Genomic DNA, 17,500 nt, shown 5'->3' on the forward strand with positions numbered 1-17,500 from the left:
CTAAAATAAACCATTAACAGCCTGAAAACAATAACTAAGCTCTAACACACAAAATGATCAACGTTTTACATCGGAAAAAATAATTCAGCCTAATAACTGCAAATGTGGGGTTATCTCTAAGCTATTCCAGATCAAGGGGAAATATTCAGTGTAAAAATAAAAAGGGACTGCAAACGTATGGATACTATGATGATGCTTGATAGTTAAGCTTAAACTGGAACTTCACTGAAACCACCTCAGCCAAGTCTGACCTTATTGAGACACCGGTAATTGTGTCAACAGCCTGGCAAAGTACTATTTAATGAAATTGGCCTACGTAAATTGGCCAATCGAATTCGGAAAATGGCATTGCTCAGGCCAACTATGTATAATAGGCATTATTTGTATTTTCATTCTATTCTACTTTTGTTTCCCCACCAGCAGGCCCACGCGTCATAGACTACCCCACACTTACCGAGTTCACAAAGCCTGCTCATGTGGTGCGGATTGCAGCAAACGAGTTCTGGGTTAATTTTCCCATAGGATTCACAGCAAGATAGCCTCTTTAACTCCGAGGAATGCCTGAGGTCCGGCCACCTGAACACTTTGTAGAGCAGCAAAGGGAGGGAATAAGACTGTTGACCCAGTTTGGTGTCCACTTTGCTGGGTAGGAGAAGGCAGGGGCTCCTAGCACCCCCCTTTGACTCCACCGCTTGCAAAAGCACCTCTAATTGTTTCTCTTTGATTTTTTTCAGTATCGAGTGGGTCAAAGCCTTCAGTTCAGCCTCCGTTCCGGGGCTAGATTTGGCAACCTTTGTCGATTTACCCATACAGCAACCCCCGGATCCATGCGTTCGTGTATCCGTCTCCCCGTCGCCCTCGACGGGCGCACGGCTCCTCCAGAGTCGCCGGACGAGCCCCGATCGTTTGGTCCTGAACATGCGGGACGAAAAGAGGGTTTCCCGGCTAAAAAACGAGCATGATGTCCGCAAATCATGAAGATTCCGGGATCCGAGTCCAGGCAATGACAAGCAGCCTGAGATAATATTATGGAAAAACTGGGATTTGGAAAAGCAAAGACAATCTGCATACGCCAGTCTTTAAATTTTCAAAAACTAAACCCCACAAAAAAAATCAAGCTTCCTATGATAGCCACCCTCTGTGCAATGAGTTAGAAAACATCACCTTACGGGTATTTTAAGACTATAGTGAGTTGCTAATATGCATATAAACGTTTATGTCAGAGTGGAAACGCTGAGCATCTGAAATACAGAATAGCAGCATAGAGAATTGTTACAAATCTTGACTTCGTGATGAAGTGTTGCTACTCTCGGCTACATTTGTGCCGTTCCTTCAATAAGGTTTAAGATATTGTGGCATATTATTTACGCATGGAATTCTGAGACAGCGAGTGGTAAATGCTAGAATTATACATCCATGAAAAACGAAGCTCGCCACTGTTTCTTATAAAAACATAATCCACGCAATCCTTGATCCGATGATAAAGGGTCTTGTCTATGTTTTATCCTCTTTAAATATCATATCCGTCTGCACATGGTGTGATCTTCATTATAGATTTCAATTCATGAGAGGACGAAAGGTTCTTCCAAACAGATCCAAAACGAGCAAAGCAAATCCAGAACTGAGCCACAGAAGTGCCAGACACAAATCTGCCCGAGAGTAGTTGCGTTTCCGATTGAATACTGTACAGAACCTTTGGTTACGTCCGTTTTCCGAGGATTATATTTTGACAAATCCTTGATAGATTAATCCAACTACTTATTGAATCAAGTTTCCGTGTCTGAGAAATAAGCGAGTTGAGGAGCGACACAAGAAGTGATGCGATCTTCAGAAAAGGTCTGCGAACGACGCGAATAGCTCCAGTGCCCTTGCCTCTCTCTCTCCGTGTCTCTCTTTCTCTCTCCTTCTCTCTCTCTCTCCGTCTCTCTCTCTCTCTCCGTGTCTCTGCGCTCTGAGCCGAGGCTCCACTGCGCATTGGCGCGCCCCGTCACGTGGTTGTCTAGACACCCTGTCGCTTTAAAAAAAAAAAAAAAAAAAAAAAAAAAAAAGTGATTGTGTTGCGCAAACAAGAGATGAAGTACAAGTCGCTCGCATCCAGAGAAACCGTCTTCAGAAGAAAGTTACATTTTTCAAAAGTTACAAAGATTTATGAAGAAGACAAGGACATAGTTGAGTGGTTAAATAAGAAAAGCCTATGGAGGAGTGCTCCAGAAATTAGGCAGGCTGAACAGACAGCAACGAATAACCTCCTCCACATAAGTCATAAGAACAAGATAACACGAATAACATCAATAATACATAACAATAATAATCGATTATTCACTCTTATTAATAATAACATGTTATTACACTGTTATTTAATAAGGTTTATCATTATAAAGTTATCACTATTATTATTAAGAGTACTGTTTTCATTATGTAGTATTGTTGCATTATAACAATGATTACTTGTTAATTCATTTGTCTTCATAATAGTAGTAGTAGGCTAATATTGAGGCTAATAATTGTCTAATGATCATGACACCAATAATAATGATAGTAATTATTGTTACTAAAATGCAATAAATATGACTATATTATACTAATACCTCTGAACATTATGATTGTTTTCATTACTCTCATCATGATCATGTTGTGTTTTTCAGCTGAGAAGCAGCGTGGATGAACTACTGCCTCCCTCTGGTCACTCAAGGTTATATGTCTGTGAAAGTCGGTTCACTGATGTTGGGGAAAAAAAGTCTTCTTTCATGTCTCCTTTTTCCAACTCATGCTCTGTTTCTCACGCATGGGAGAGCCGGCAGCGATGTGCTGACGTCAGGGGCTTGTGTTTTGGTGACTGGTGCTGATCAGAGGTGGATTAGTGGGAGTCGGACCACTTACATGTCTCCATTAGACTAATCGTCTCCAACACTGGTTGAGAGATGGTTTCCTTGACCATTAAGTATTGGGCCTTACTCTATCTATCTCGTAGTAGGTCCATTTTCACTTTTCTTGCTCTTGACTCAATGGTGGCATTTCACCTTTATGCCAGTGCTCAGTCAGACTTAAGGTAGGCCATAGCTCCGTGACATTACCATGAAAAAAGAAATAGATATTCATTCCCACATAGATTGAGAGAGAGAACATCTTTTGAAGAATACAGAAGCTGGATAATGAGCAGTAGAGAGCTCACCGCCAAAGTCCAAACCTCAAGCAGCAGGAAAGATAACATCTGTCGCTTTAAAGCTGCGTCGGTGGCCGGGCAGACTGAGGTCTGCTCTGTGTGTGTGTGTGTGTGTGTGTGTGTGTGTGTGTGTGTGTGTGTGTGTATGTGTGTGTGCGTGCGTGTGAAGAATGCCGCTATAGCCTGATCGTGTCCGAGACAGGAGGGGAGGCGCAGTATGTTAATGTGGGAGCCAGCCAGTGTCGCTGCAGGGCAGTGGGACGGATGATAATGATGATGGGATATGCATGTTTGGGAGGCGCCGCCAGTCAATGGCTCGGCCTCATTGTTCCCGGATTCCCCACTGGCGCCGCACAAGAGCCGGGCTCTACCAGCGGCTCGCTGCATTTTTAAGGTAGTCTGGAAGTAATCACAAACCGCCGTTAACAGGAACCAGTTTGTAGAAGCGCTCTCTCTCTTTGTGTGTGTGTGTGTGTGTGTGTGTGTGTGTGTCTCTCTCTCTCTCTCTGTGTGTGTGTGTGTGTGTGTGTGTGTGTGTGTAACGAGGCTATCCGACAGACTAGGAAGTATTTTATTAGCTAAATCGCGTTTCATTTTCAATTGACAAAACAGGAAATTATTCTCTTTAGATTACGCAGACAGCCTTCTATAGCCATACACAACACATGTCTTTATTTACAGGTCCATTTAACAGTATAAAGAATAACCCAACAATTCTAAAACCGACCCGAACTCACGTCTATACTTATTTCATATGAACAAGCCCACTATTGGATTTTCCAAAGCTTCTTATGCACGCTTTGAGAGATAGAGTGATAATGCATATAGAGAACAGACTCAATTAAAAATTCTACATAACAATTGTGACCTTTAGTGTAATTTATTGACACCATTGGTTTCAGACAAGGGGCTGTGAATATGCAATTAAACAGGATTACTCAGTGGAACAACCTTTGCATATATAGAATATGATAAATATGGTAGGAGATCATGTTCATGTTCATGCTAAGAAACCGCATAGATTAGAATGATAAATTAGGGAACTTTAATTAAAAAGAAAGTCAATTTTTTCTTCATCTGATCTCAAAGAAGATTTGAGACTCCATAATAATTAACATTCCCCCCTGAAAACCGAAGGCAGTGTTACATGTTCTTTCATACTCCTGTCAGACGACACAACTCCAGATCAAGTCAACAGGAACTGGATCTACAACAATGTCAGTGTTTAGGAACTTGCCTGCAAGGCCAACATGTAGTCACCCTTCATTATAAAGAACGGTTAGATCACTTGGAATAATTGCATGCATGGAAATGTCTCAACATCTGCAATAACATTCTGAAACAAAAAGAAAGAAAGAAATACATATTTCTATATATATCTATATATAGTATATACTAGTAATTAGAATGTATTATCAAAATACACGTTAATAAAACATTAGCCAGTTACCAGCCCATCAGAGAGAGAGCGAGAGACAGAGGTCACACATTAACCTGACCTACATCTGCAACGCCGGTCCCATAAGACAACATTGGAACTGTGATCTACAGAAACAGGTTAAAGAGAGTGAGCTCATCCTGATCACCTCACAGACGAGGTCAGAGGTCAAACTTAGTTAGGACAAACATACGAGACCTTGCAGCAGGAACTGGTAGGGACAGGTCTGGAAAAAGAAAAAAAAAAAAACTTGACCAGACTTGAATCAGATCATAAAACTTTAGTCTGGCAGAGGTCTTCAAAACGTGAGTTGTTTTGATGTATGTTTTTGAGGAATGTTAAACAAATGCAGTGAATCATGAAAACAAAAATAAAGGAATAGGGAATTTATGGTTCATGGTTATACAACACACTGAATTTGTGGCCAAAACTTTACAATAAACATAGTTTCTGTGACAGGCTCCTGGAATCCCTTTGTAATAATGCACAGACCTAGATCGGCACGACAACATGAATATACTCTTTCTAGCCCACCACACCAGGCTAGACAACAAAGGAAGGGGCATCAGATGGAGCAGCTATAAAGCCTCCCCCAGAGGCAGAGACTTTGACTCTTCAAAGAGGACCAGAGCAGGAATCAAGTCTGCTGCATGTGGCCTGTGTGGTTGGCCAATAGAAAACCTTTGAAAAGCGGGTGGGGAAAAGCTAGCACACAATGCCACACTCTCCCTAGTCTCTACTGTTCTTACGATGGGACTCCACCGTATGTCCCCCGGAGGGAGGGGGGGAGAGGGGGAGAGAGAGAGAGAGAGAGAGAGAGAGAGGGGTTAGGTGAGATGAGTTGGAAAAGGTGCAATACGTAAAATTTGAGCTTTCTAATGGCCGTAATGACTATGTTTAATCAGTAGCGATCAGGGGAGGAGTTCCCTTGAAATTAACATTTAATTCACCAACGCTGTTTTGGTCCCGAAAAGGACTTTCTAAAATGGAGTGTCGGGTGCAACACTCGGTTTGTGTACAAACATGTTGTTATTGGCCGGGGGTGTTCTAGGGGAGGGGTCAGGGGTGCTCTAGGGGAGTGGACTCACCGAATTTTGTCTTTCTGTCTCTGGTGGCTTCCTCTTCGAAATGTGGAAACATGCAGAAATGTCAACACTGCAAGTCCATTTCGGCGGGGGGGGGGGGCGGTATTATTAATAGGGAGGATGTTGTTGTTTGGAACTTCAAACTGAATTTCGCTGCGGTGGCAGATTTCCAACAGACTTACTCCCTGCCCCTTTAAGGCTCGGTTGGATTTATGACAATGAGGTGAACTCTGAACCTCCGTTTTATGGCCTTATATACGACATTAAAGCATGCTGTAAAAAGCCCCATAATCTCTCTACCCAACTCGAAGGAAAAACTAGCCCACGCGTCACAATTTAATTAAAGAACACCGTATTTGACCAAACGCTATTCACCTTGATTTGAAGCTGAGAAATTCCCTTTTGATAACAGAACTACGCCACACTGTCAAATGATGACAAGCCAAACTGTGGCCCTGACCTGGAGAAGAGGAGGGGCCGGCTTGGTGGCGCTGCAGTCGTGCTCACGCCCACTTGAGGGCAAACCTTTTATGTTGGCAGGGCCAGCTTTAAGGTGCCCTGCTTTTTAACAGTGTAGTGCTAACAGAACAGCATTTGCGATGTGTAAAGGGGAGGTATTTTTACTATGTAGAGACGGGTCATGACAAATACTCATCTAAATACTTGTATCTGTTACGAGACCTCAATAATAGCTAGCTCAAATGTTGCAAATGTGTTTCGTTTTCTTATCAACCAGCTAACAACATTTTCTTTCCGATACAACTTTCCAAATGACTTCTCTGTATACAGACAATGAAAAAACAACCCCCGGATATTCACTTCTAAAAAGCAGAAGCGAGGTCATCGTGCACTTAAATCATAGCTTTCTTTGTTGTTGTAATATGCACATCATTTGCATAATCTCTTTCCATGCTCTGCCATTCATCATAACCATTATCCCAGTATGAAACACAATTTTCTAAAAGGTTATCGGGAGGCTCCACATTGTCCGGGACCCCATCCTTAAACCACACCTGAGTATAACGACCTTCCTCCTTACCATTTCAATTCATCATGTTAATGAGGGTGGGTGTCACCACGGGCACACAGAGCCTGGCGGAACCACAGTGAGGCCTGGGGATCCCTGCTCCAACTACACCTCCCAGAAGCCCTGGGTACATCCATCTCTCCCTGTCACCTGGAATCACCTGGAAGCCCTTGTAAAGCCCTGTAGTAAGGTGACCCTGCCACAAGAACAAGGAGCATGTCACTTTCCAAAGACCTGCACCATCTGGTGTCTCGAAAATAGGACTGTGGCGCTGCCAGTTAGGTCAGCTGGAGAACGAGAGCAACCACCAACCTAGAAACAGAGAATTCCACCACACACACGTTACATCACCAAGCACATGACTCCCTCCTCAGCTGAACACGGCCCATTCCTTGCATCAAATTGCACCAAGTCTTTGAAAAAGGAAAATATCAGCCATGAAAATCAATACAGTGGAGACAAAAGAGCAAGACATCCCCTTCAGTGTCTCAACTAAATAAATACACAGAATCCTATTTTGTTGTTGACTCCAGCTCGCTAAGAGCTTCCAGGCTTCAATAATCTCCTCCCTACCAGACATCAGTGTAATAGAATAGAGTACAATAAGGACCAGACATACAGTACCAGGACCAGGACCAGTAATACCTCTACAGTAGGAGGTATGTACAGTACCAGGACCAGTAATACATCTACAGTAGGAGGTATGTACAGTACCAGTACCAGTAATACATCTACAGTAGGAGGTATGTACAGTACCAGTACCAGTAATACATCTACAGTAGGAGGTATGTACAGTACCAGTACAGTACCAGTAATACATCTACAGTAGGAGGTATGTACAGTACCAGTACAGTACCAGTAATACATCTACAGTATGAGGTATGTACAGTACCAGTGCCAGTACCAGTAATACATCTACAGTATGAGGTATGTACAGTACCAGTACAGTACCAGTAATACATCTACAGTAGGAGGTATGTACAGTACCAGTACCAGTAATACATCTACAGTAGGAGGTATGTACAGTACCAGTACAGTACCAGTAATACATCTACAGTATGAGGTATGTACAGTACCAGTCTAAAGTTTGGACACAAACTTGCCAAGAGTGTGCAAAGCTGTCATCAAAGCAAAAGGTGGCTACTTTGAAGAATCTAAAATATAAACCATATTCTGGTTTGTTTAACACTTTTTTTAGTTTACTACATAATTCCATATGTGTTCCTTCATAGTTTTGATGTCTTCAATATTAATCTACAATGTAGAAAATAATAACAAATAAAGGAAAACCATTGAATGAGAAGGTGTGTCCAAACTTTTGACTGGTACTGTAGACACTCTTGGTCTGTGTCATCAACAAACCACCACTACTTACTTGTGACATAAAATGACAATGGGTCTGATTGTACAACAGGTTTTTATTGGTGTTGATTTACATAGAGGTAAAGAGAACCATTACGCCTACATGTGAAGTAGAGAAAGGGGTATGGGGAGAGGTGTGTGGGGGGGGGGGAGGGGGGGGGGCGTTGTAAAAGGTAAAATAATCTCAAATATACGTTTGTTGCATGTTCACTGTAGACGTTACCTGAGAGAAGTAACATTCCAGAATCGTTAACTTGCATGCAAACAGCAAGCTTTCAGTCCTCCTTCTTCAGCCTGCCAAACAGCTCTCAAGAAAACAAAATAAATAAAACATATAGCTTTCAAGAAAAGCGCCCAAAAACACTTCAGTCACTCACTACAGTGGACTCTTGCCACTGAAGGCAAGGAGATGGGATGTTTACCTGGACTGTGTAACAGGTGTGTAGAGAGAGAGGGAGGTACCTACAGGTGACAACCAGGGCTCAGTTTCCTGAAAGCTTCGTAGCTTAAGTTGTACTTAATTTCTCCCGTTAAAACAGCTGCAAAGCTCCAGGAAAATAGCAATGTGTAAAAATCAATGTTTGCAAGTCAATCTTCTATGCATGGCCTAACAAAATTCGTTGAATTAAATTAAGAACTTTGCTGGTTTGTCAGAAGAGAGATAAAGTACTATTTTAGTTAGGACGCTTCGGTGAAACCGACCCCTGGTCCGTCTATGGAGAACCTCACATACTGTCCTGTTGTCAGTCATGTTCTACGCATGTTGATGCATACATAACACATATATATTCTAATATATTATTTCTTAACGGATATATTGAAAGTGACTTAAGGAGCATCTTCCCTCAAGATTCCTATGGTAGAATATTTGGAAAAATGCAACAAACATGCGGTTTGTATTTGTCTATAAAAGAACACATGCGTTCCCTGATCTGTACATCGTTTACTGCACAAGTCAAGATCAACGTGTGACACGTCTAGAATCATTTCTTCTTGTATAGATATTTTGCTTCCTTCAGTGTTATATTTGCAAAAGCATATCAGCTGTTGTCCTACAGTGACATTTGGATAACTACAGAAGATCTAACTAAAGAAGATACAGTGTAAAAAAACCCATTAGTTTCTTGTTTTTGTTTACAATGATATTAATCCATTTTGCTCGCGGTTGTCATTTATGTTTTGGCGGGGCAAATATCAAAATGTATACATGGAAATAAATAAATGAATAAAAAAAGTATCCAATGAAACATGCAAATAAACAAACAAACAAACATGATTGTACAGAAAAAAAACAACGGAAGATTGACAGAATGTGATCCGTCCGCTCAGTCTAACGGACGTCAGGGTTGGACAGTTGAACAACCAATGATAGTCATCGTTCTCAGTTACCGGGCAGAAGAGGCCTGAAGAACACAGGAGGAGCAGGAGGAGCTTCATCCAAACAGCTGATAAACGAAGACCACTAATTCTAACCACTGACAATAATAACTGACTGTGGTGGACTTGAGACATGAGAACCATCATCATCTACGCCTCCCTCAGCCCAGGATCCCCTGACCTGTTCCAGATTCTCTCTGACCTATATTTCATAACTATGTCACTTAAAAAAAAAAAAGCCGATCATTTAACCAAACCCCAAAAGCACCTGCGGGAAACTCAACCAAGCAAATGCAAATTATACATCGTAGAAAGTCTGTGAGATAATCGTACCAAACTCCCACTAAATGGAGAAAAAATACTCCCACAAATGAAGTCTCTGTCAAAGAGTACCGTTCTCCAGTATTCAGTGCAGTTCGTTTGGGTTGACCACCAGTCTAGAGAAGGAGAGGAGGTTCTTCTCCTCTCCTGTGATGGGCGAAAGAGGAGGCCTTCTGTGATGTGGAAGCACACAGGAGTCAGTTGGGTGTGAGCAGGGGGGAGGAGGGAGAAAGGCCCAGTACATCAGTCGTTCTGAATCTCACAAAAACCCAGGGACTCTGGAGAGGGTAGAGGCACTTCCAAAGCAGCGCGCACACACACACACACACACACACACACACACACACACAGACACACACACAGACAGACACACACACACAGACACACACACAGACACACACACAGACACACACACACACTCTTAGATGGATAGGTAGACTAGAGACACACATGGTGAAGAGCCTCAGCCAGAGTCCATGCTGAAGAGTTCTATGCCTTGAGGGTTCCAGTGGAGGCCCACTCCGGAGTTGAAGACCAGAGACCAGACGTAGGGGATGAAGAAGTCCTCAGGCTGATCCTCTTCTACGTACTTGAACTTCAGCTCAGGGAACTTCTGCAGAGAAACACACAAACACACAAAGGCAAGAGGGAAAAACGTCAACATGGGGGGGGGGGGGGGGGGGGGGTTGTATGCGGTACTGTATGCTGGGGGGTTGTATGTTGTGTGGCAGGACATGCTGCCACACGAGTCTCTCTGTCAACAAGTCTGTCACAGTCCCCGACGTTTTACAAACAGATGAACCAGCAGCACATCAAAGCGGGAGCATCAAAGTGTCGCGTGTTTGGGTCCCGGAGACACGAACAAACCTAATACCTCTGCTGGCGTCATTCCATCTCCTGAGGTAACGCTACTTAGAACCAGCGGGCGGGCGTGTGACCCTTGAACTTTAAAATGGCCGCTTAACGTGCGGAGGAAACCCTCTCTCTTGACCTGCCACCACTCTGGAGTCTCTGTCAATCAGGGGGAAGTGGTGAGAGGAGACGCCTATAAGCTAGTAGCCGCTAGCGACCGCTGCCTACAGCCCCACTCCCTCCGTGAAAGCTACACCCAGCCTTTGGTTTCAGGTGACATCCAACGCCTCAGGTGATGGGGCTCGTTACAGGGGACAGAGAGCTTGTTAAGGGTGACCTGAGGGGGTTTCTAAGGTTCCACGCGAGCATTAGCGCTAATGAAGAGCAGGCTGAGCGGGTGGCCTTTGGAAAGCTCCGAGGCCAGGACGCTACTTTGGCTAGTACCACAGGTGGTCGGGAGAAATACAATAACAAGTCTAGACAACGTATGTTTCCATGGTTGGAGGGATTATTGCCGATTGACACTAGTAAGGCATACAACTTTGCTTGGGGGTGGGGGGGGGGGGGTCTGTGTGCGTGTGAAAGAGAGAGAAAATAATATGTGTGGAGAGTGTGTGTGTGTGTGTGTGTGTGGAGAGAGAGTGCGTGTGTGAATGTGTACACACACAGGCTGCCCACCACATGCTCATGCCCCCCCCCCGCCCTCCCTCCCTGTCCTGAGGGGGGAGTCATCTTTCTGGGAGATCTGGTGGGGGAGATAAGAGACCTGCTGGCTCTGTTCATTATTTATCTTCTCTCCCAGCCCTACCTAGCCTAGCCTAGCCTAGCCTAGCCCAACCTAGCCTAGCCAAGCCCTACCTAGGCTAGCCTAGCCAAGCCCAACATAGCCAAGCCCTACCTAGGCTAGCCTAGCCTAGCCAAGCCCAACCTAGCCTAGCCAAGCCCTACCTAGGCTAGCCTAGCCCAACCTAGAGTAGCCTAGCCATGTCTGGTCTGATCTGGTCTAACCCAGCAGCAGGCAGGCAGGCAGGCAGGCAGGCAGGCAGGCAGGCAGGCAGGCAGGCACAGACACACAGCATCAATAATACAACAATATCTCATCACCCCCCCCCCCCAGGTCACAGGGCAATGCGAAGGCCAACACACTAATGACTCTCTGGTGAGAGATGAACGTAATCCTGGCCTTTCTCCTCTATTGTGCTCTGGTCAAGGCTGGGCCCATCCACTGACGCTGGGCTATTACTCCCTGCATTGTGTCCACTGACTCAACACCAGTGTCAGGGGTTGGGGGCTGTGGTGGTAGCGAGCTAGCGGTCTGAGGCTCACAGCCTTGCAGACTGACATATGGACTATAGAGACCTGTGTGTGTTCATATGACACCAGCAGCAGTGCTACGTTACCTAGCGGGGTTCTAGAGGGCTAGCTACCTTATCTAGATCATCGCTGATCCTTCCCATCCTGGTCACCACCTCTTCCAGAGACTTCCATCCGGCAGAAGGTTCCGGTCAATCAAGACTAAAACCTCGTCAATCAAGACTAAAACCTCGGGCTCACAACCAAGCCCCCTGCCTCTCTCTGACCCCCCCCACCCTGTCACACAAACAATGCACGGGCAGTGTAATTTATAATTATTTAAACATGTAGCGAGCTAGCTACCTTATGGACTAGAGACCCTGTTAGTTCATATGATAGCAGCAGCAGTGCTACGTGACCTAGCGCGGTCGGATACATGGAGACGGCCACGTCAACAGGACATGTTCTGGCCGCCCCGATCCGCTCAACACAATACCAGTGTCTGGGGCTGGGGCTGGCTAGCTAGCTAACGGTCTGTGGCACGCGGCCTAGGCAGACGGCCTACAGACCCCAGTCGGGGGAGGCTGGCCGAGGTAGAAATGGGAGGACGGGCTCATTGTGGAATGCACGGAACGGGAACGAGGGCCGGTAACAAACGCAGGTGTGTGATCCCACTTCCTCATTCCAATGAGCCCGTCCTCCCGTTTCTACCTCGGCCAGCCTCCCCTGGCACCAGTGGGTTGGTGGGGGGCCTAGCAGGGGGAGGTACAGAGTGTGGTGCAGCCAGGCCCTACCCTGCAGGGCTTTACCCAGTGTTTACTGGGTTTACTGGGAGGCAGACACACTGCCCAGTATGGGCTCATGGTTGGACAGGCTCCATGGCCTCTCCTCTCCTCCTGGTTGCATTACACTGTGTCACTGTGTCTCTCTCTCTCTCTCTCTCTCTCTCTCTCTCTGCCTCTCTCTCTCTGCCTCTCTCTCTCTGCCTCTCTCTCTCTCTGCCTCTCTCTCTCTCTGCTTCTCTCTCTCTCTCTGCCTCTCTTTCTCTCTCTGCCTCTCTTTCTCTCTCTCTGCCTCTTTCCCCTCCTCTCTCTCTCCCGCCCCCCCCTCCCAGTTCTAGTCCCATCCCTGCCTACAGACATACTTGGCCCAGGGCTCCTGCCAGTCAGCCAGTCAGGCTGCCCAACAGTGGGCCCATATCTAGACTTAAGAACTGTGTGTTCCCACTCCGGCTTAAAAGGAAAAGGCTTCTCAGACCCCAGGCAGAAAGGCAGACAGGCTGGAATGCAGCTAGGAGGACACACACACACACACACACACACACACACACACACACACACACACACACACACACACACACAACTTCCCACCACAATGCCAAATCCATACGTTTCAAGTTCATATTTATTTCTATTTTCTATTATTCCTTTTTTTTTTTTAAGACCAGACTGATTCAATGTGGGGGAGATTTTGAGGGTTTTTAAAAGAGTGTTTTATAACAAGATACAAATACCAAAACATGGAGAAAACTCAAACCAAGTGTTGCTGACTGGAGGCTCTTCAAAAACGGTGACCTCTTTGACACACTCCAAACACACTGACCATCTGCATGAGTGTGTGTGTGTGTGTATATGCATGTGTGTGTGTTTGTGCGTGTATATGCGTGTTTGTTCATGTGTGTGTGTGTGTGAGGGGTCTTGTGTGCCTCTCTGTGGGCCGGTGGAGGCCCAGGTACAGAGAGAGAGAGAGAGAGAGGGAGAAAGGGAGAGAGAGAGAGAGAGAGAGATAGAGAGAGAGGGAGAGAGAGTAAGAGGGAGAAGGAGAGAGGGAGAGAGAGTGAGAGGGAGAGGGAGAGGGAGAGAGAGAGAGGGAGAGGGAGAGGGAGAGGGAGAGGGAGAGCCCTCCCCCTCCTCTCCCAAGGAGCCAGACTGTCTATATCTCATCACTACACAGTGACACAGTGACAGAGCGCTGGCCAAACAATACATTCCACAGGCGCTGTCGTTGAAAGTGGCTGAGCCTGATAGCCCAGCAACAACACAGGGACCGGCTCTGTTGATATTTAAATGGAGAGGAAGGGGTGTGTGTGTGTGTGTGTGTGTGTGTGTGTAGACAGGCAGGGAGGGAGAGAGGGAGGGAGGGAGAGAGGGAGAACCAGGGAGACAGAGAACAAGAGAGGGAGGCAGGAGAGAGAGAGAAAGAACCTGGAAGGCAAGGAGGCTGGGAAGGAGGGAGGTAGGTAGGGAGGGAGGGAGGTAGGTAGGGAGGGAGGTAGGGAAGGAAGGAGGGAGGTAGGTAGGGAGGGAGGTAGGCTGGGAAGGAGGGAGGTAGGGAGGGAGGGAGGTAGGTAGGGAAGGAGGGAGGTAGGTAGGGAAGGAGGGAGGTAGGGAGGTAGGCTGGGAAGGAGGGAGGTAGGGAGGGAGGTAGGGAGGGAGGTAGGGAAGGACAGAGACAGGCAGAGAGAGAGAGAGAGAGAGAGAGAGGGGAGAGAGAAGCAGGGAGGCAGGCTGGCAGGCTGGCCCTGGATGGGTCCTTTGTCTTTGCCTGGGGCAGAGAGCAGAGCAAAGCAGAGAGACATAATAGGGCCAGTCTGCTGGGGGGGTGGGGGGGGGGGGTGGTTCTGGGGACACTGGGGAGCAGACACAGGCTTCTCCCTGGGGCGTTCCTACCTTCTGTTAACCCTTTCTGTCTGCCCTGGCCTGTACACATGGACCCGTCTGCTTCATTGTGTGTCTGGGTCTGCGTCTGGCCTGTGAATGTCCCTCCAGACCTCTCTGTCTACAGAGCCTCTGCGTGTCGTGGAACGGGTGTCACTCTTTGTCATGCTAAACAGCTAAACAGGTCACAAGACTGAATATTCAGACGACTCCGCGACATCCAGCTAGACCGAGCGCTCCGTGAGCGACGGTCAGTCGGACAGCCGGTCGGGAACGTGGCGAACACCCCCCCGACCCCTCCCTCCCCCTCTCGTCCCATCTCCCTGTACTCAGACGCATCACCTCAACTTAACGAACCGCCGCCGAGCCTCCGAGCCTCCGTGCCGCGGCTGAGAGAGTCATTACGGCCAGATTGATCATTTCATATGACATTCATTCATCGCAGCTTATGGATTTTCATTTTGGAGGTGAAATAAAAGAGCGGAAGCGGAGCCGCGGTGGGGGCGAAGCCGGGGGGGCGAAGCGGAGCTGCGGTGGGGGTGAAGCGCAGCCGGGGGGGGCGGAGCCGGGGGGGCGAAGCGGAGCCGGGGGGGCGAGGGAGTCATCGACCTGGTTCCTCACACCGCACCGATACCGGGGAACGCCACATCTGTCATGACCAGCCAGGGCTTGCAGAAAACAGACACGAGCTGGCTGCTTATCAGAGCTCTCCACTGACACACACACACGCACACGCACACGCGCACGCGCGCAGACACACACATGCAGGAACACAGACGCAAGCATTCACACACACACACACACACACACACACACACTCACTTCTGGACTAACTCTACTGAATACTGTGCGTAGCATGCTAGCTAGCTAGCTGCATGTCTAGATGAAAGGAGAGCCTTTAAAGATGCTCAACAGAACGTCTGCATCATTCCAGCCACTAGGTCTAAAATGAGCGCTCACGAGCCAAAAAGGGGTCGCCTACACAGACCGAAACATTGTCTGAAATAACCTCATCAAACCAAACCAAACCACGGAGTGAACACCATCATACCCCAAACCACGGAGTGAACACCATCATACCCCAAACCACGCAGTGAACACCATCATACCCCAAACCACGCAGTGAACACCATCATACCCCAAACCACGCAGTGAACACCATCATACCCCAAACCACGCAGTGAACACCATCATACCCCAAACCACGCAGTGAACACCATCATACCCCAAACCACGCAGTGAACACCATCATACCCCAAACCACGGAGTGAACACCATCATACCCCAAACCACGCAGTGAACACCATCATACCCCAAACCACGCAGTGAACACCATCATACCCCAAACCACGGAGTGAACACCATCATACCCCAAACCACGCAGTGAACACCATCATACCCCAAACCACGCAGTGAACACCATCATACCCCAAACCACGCAGTGAACACCATCATACCCCAAACCACGCAGTGAACACCATCATACCCCAAACCACGCAGTGAACACCATCATACCCCAAACCACGCAGTGAACACCATCATACCCCAAACCACGCAGTGAACACCATCATACCCCAAACCACGCAGTGAACACCATCATACCCCAAACCACGCAGTGAACACCATCATACCCCAAACCACGCAGTGAACACCATCATACCCCAAACCACGGAGTGAACACCATCATACCCCAAACCACGCAGTGAACACCATCATACCCCAAACCACGCAGTGAACACCATCATACCCCAAACCACGGAGTGAACACCATCATACCCCAAACCACGCAGTGAACACCATCATACCCCAAACCACGCAGTGAACACCATCATACCCCAAACCACGCAGTGAACACCATCATACCCCAAACCACGCAGTGAACACCGAAGCAAAAAAAAATAACTCGGGCCGGAGATAATTAGCAACAAAAACTTGCTGTGATGCACCTTTAAACACCTTTAAAACACCTTTAAACACCTTTAAACACGGGAAGCTCATTACTATGCTCCTTACGCACTGAGTCGGATGAAAGGCTCCCATTACAGGGGAGAGGAGAGCTGGGAGGGATGGGAGGGATGGGAGGGATGGCCGGACGCCAGACACCATCCCTTTAAATGGTCGGCTGTGGGGGAGACAAATGCCTTCCGATGACACGAGGAACACTAAACATGAAATACATGATGAAACGTGCAATTAAAGAGTCTGGGGGCTTACAGGCGGAGGACAGGCGAGGGGGGGGGGGGGCGCGGGATGCATATTCTGTGCTTGATGAATGGGGGGCTGGGGGATAGTGCAGGGGAGGCATCCCGCGAGGAGCGTGAGGTAACGATGGCGCCTGGCAGATTTATCTCCCTCCCGGAGCCCCGTGCCCATGACGGAGTGTGCCCCCGTCCCGTCTCCTTGAAGTGTCATTACCTGAGCGTGGTCGGCGGGCAGGAGGGATGGCCGTGCAGCAGCCATTAATGCTAATGAAGATTGGGCCTGGCCTTTGTCTGTCCCCCCCCCCCCCCCCCCCCCCCCCCCCCCCCCCCCCCCCCCCCCCCCCCCCCCCCCCCACCCCCCCCCCCCATCCTCCCCTTGTTCCTACTTCCCGGTTCCCAGCTCCTTCCCTCCTCCTCCTCCAATGCATATGCTTGTTCCCCCCGTCCCCTCCTCCTCCTCCCTCCCTCCACCCTAGAGTGCTGCCCCCCATCCCATCCCTCCTCTCCTCCTTCCATCCTATCCGTCATCCTCTCCTCTCCCTCCGCCCATCCCATCCTTCCTCCCTCCTCCTCCCATCCCATTCCTCCTCCTCTCCTCCTTCCATCCCATCCCATCCCTCCTCCTCCTCCTCCTCCTCCCATCCCTTCCCTCCTCTCCCTCCTTCCATCCTCTCCCTCCTCCCATCCCTTCTCCTCCTCCTCCTCCTCCCATCCCTTCTCCTCC

General features: G+C 47.8%; 2 protein-coding genes across 2 annotated transcripts in view; both read right to left on the bottom strand.

The window, feature by feature from the left end:
- The window catches only part of smad7 (SMAD family member 7), an 11,794-nt gene extending 9,891 nt beyond the window's left edge, over positions 1-1,903 (bottom strand). The window contains exon 1 of the mRNA XM_083669786.1: positions 455-1,903. Coding sequence (XP_083525912.1) covers positions 455-920 — 466 coding nt within the window. The 5' untranslated portion in view covers positions 921-1,903. The remainder of the gene's footprint in view (positions 1-454) is intronic.
- Positions 1,904-8,139: 6,236 nt separating this feature from the next.
- Positions 8,140-17,500, bottom strand: part of LOC310804815 (dymeclin-like) — a 12,223-nt gene continuing 2,862 nt past the window's right edge. The window contains exon 3 of the mRNA XM_083670165.1: positions 8,140-10,386. Coding sequence (XP_083526291.1) covers positions 10,237-10,386 — 150 coding nt within the window. The 3' untranslated portion in view covers positions 8,140-10,236. The remainder of the gene's footprint in view (positions 10,387-17,500) is intronic.

Source organism: Argentina silus (genome assembly GCF_951799395.1).
Source record: "Argentina silus genome assembly, chromosome: 5".
NCBI classification, from domain to species: Eukaryota; Metazoa; Chordata; class Actinopteri; order Argentiniformes; family Argentinidae; genus Argentina; species Argentina silus.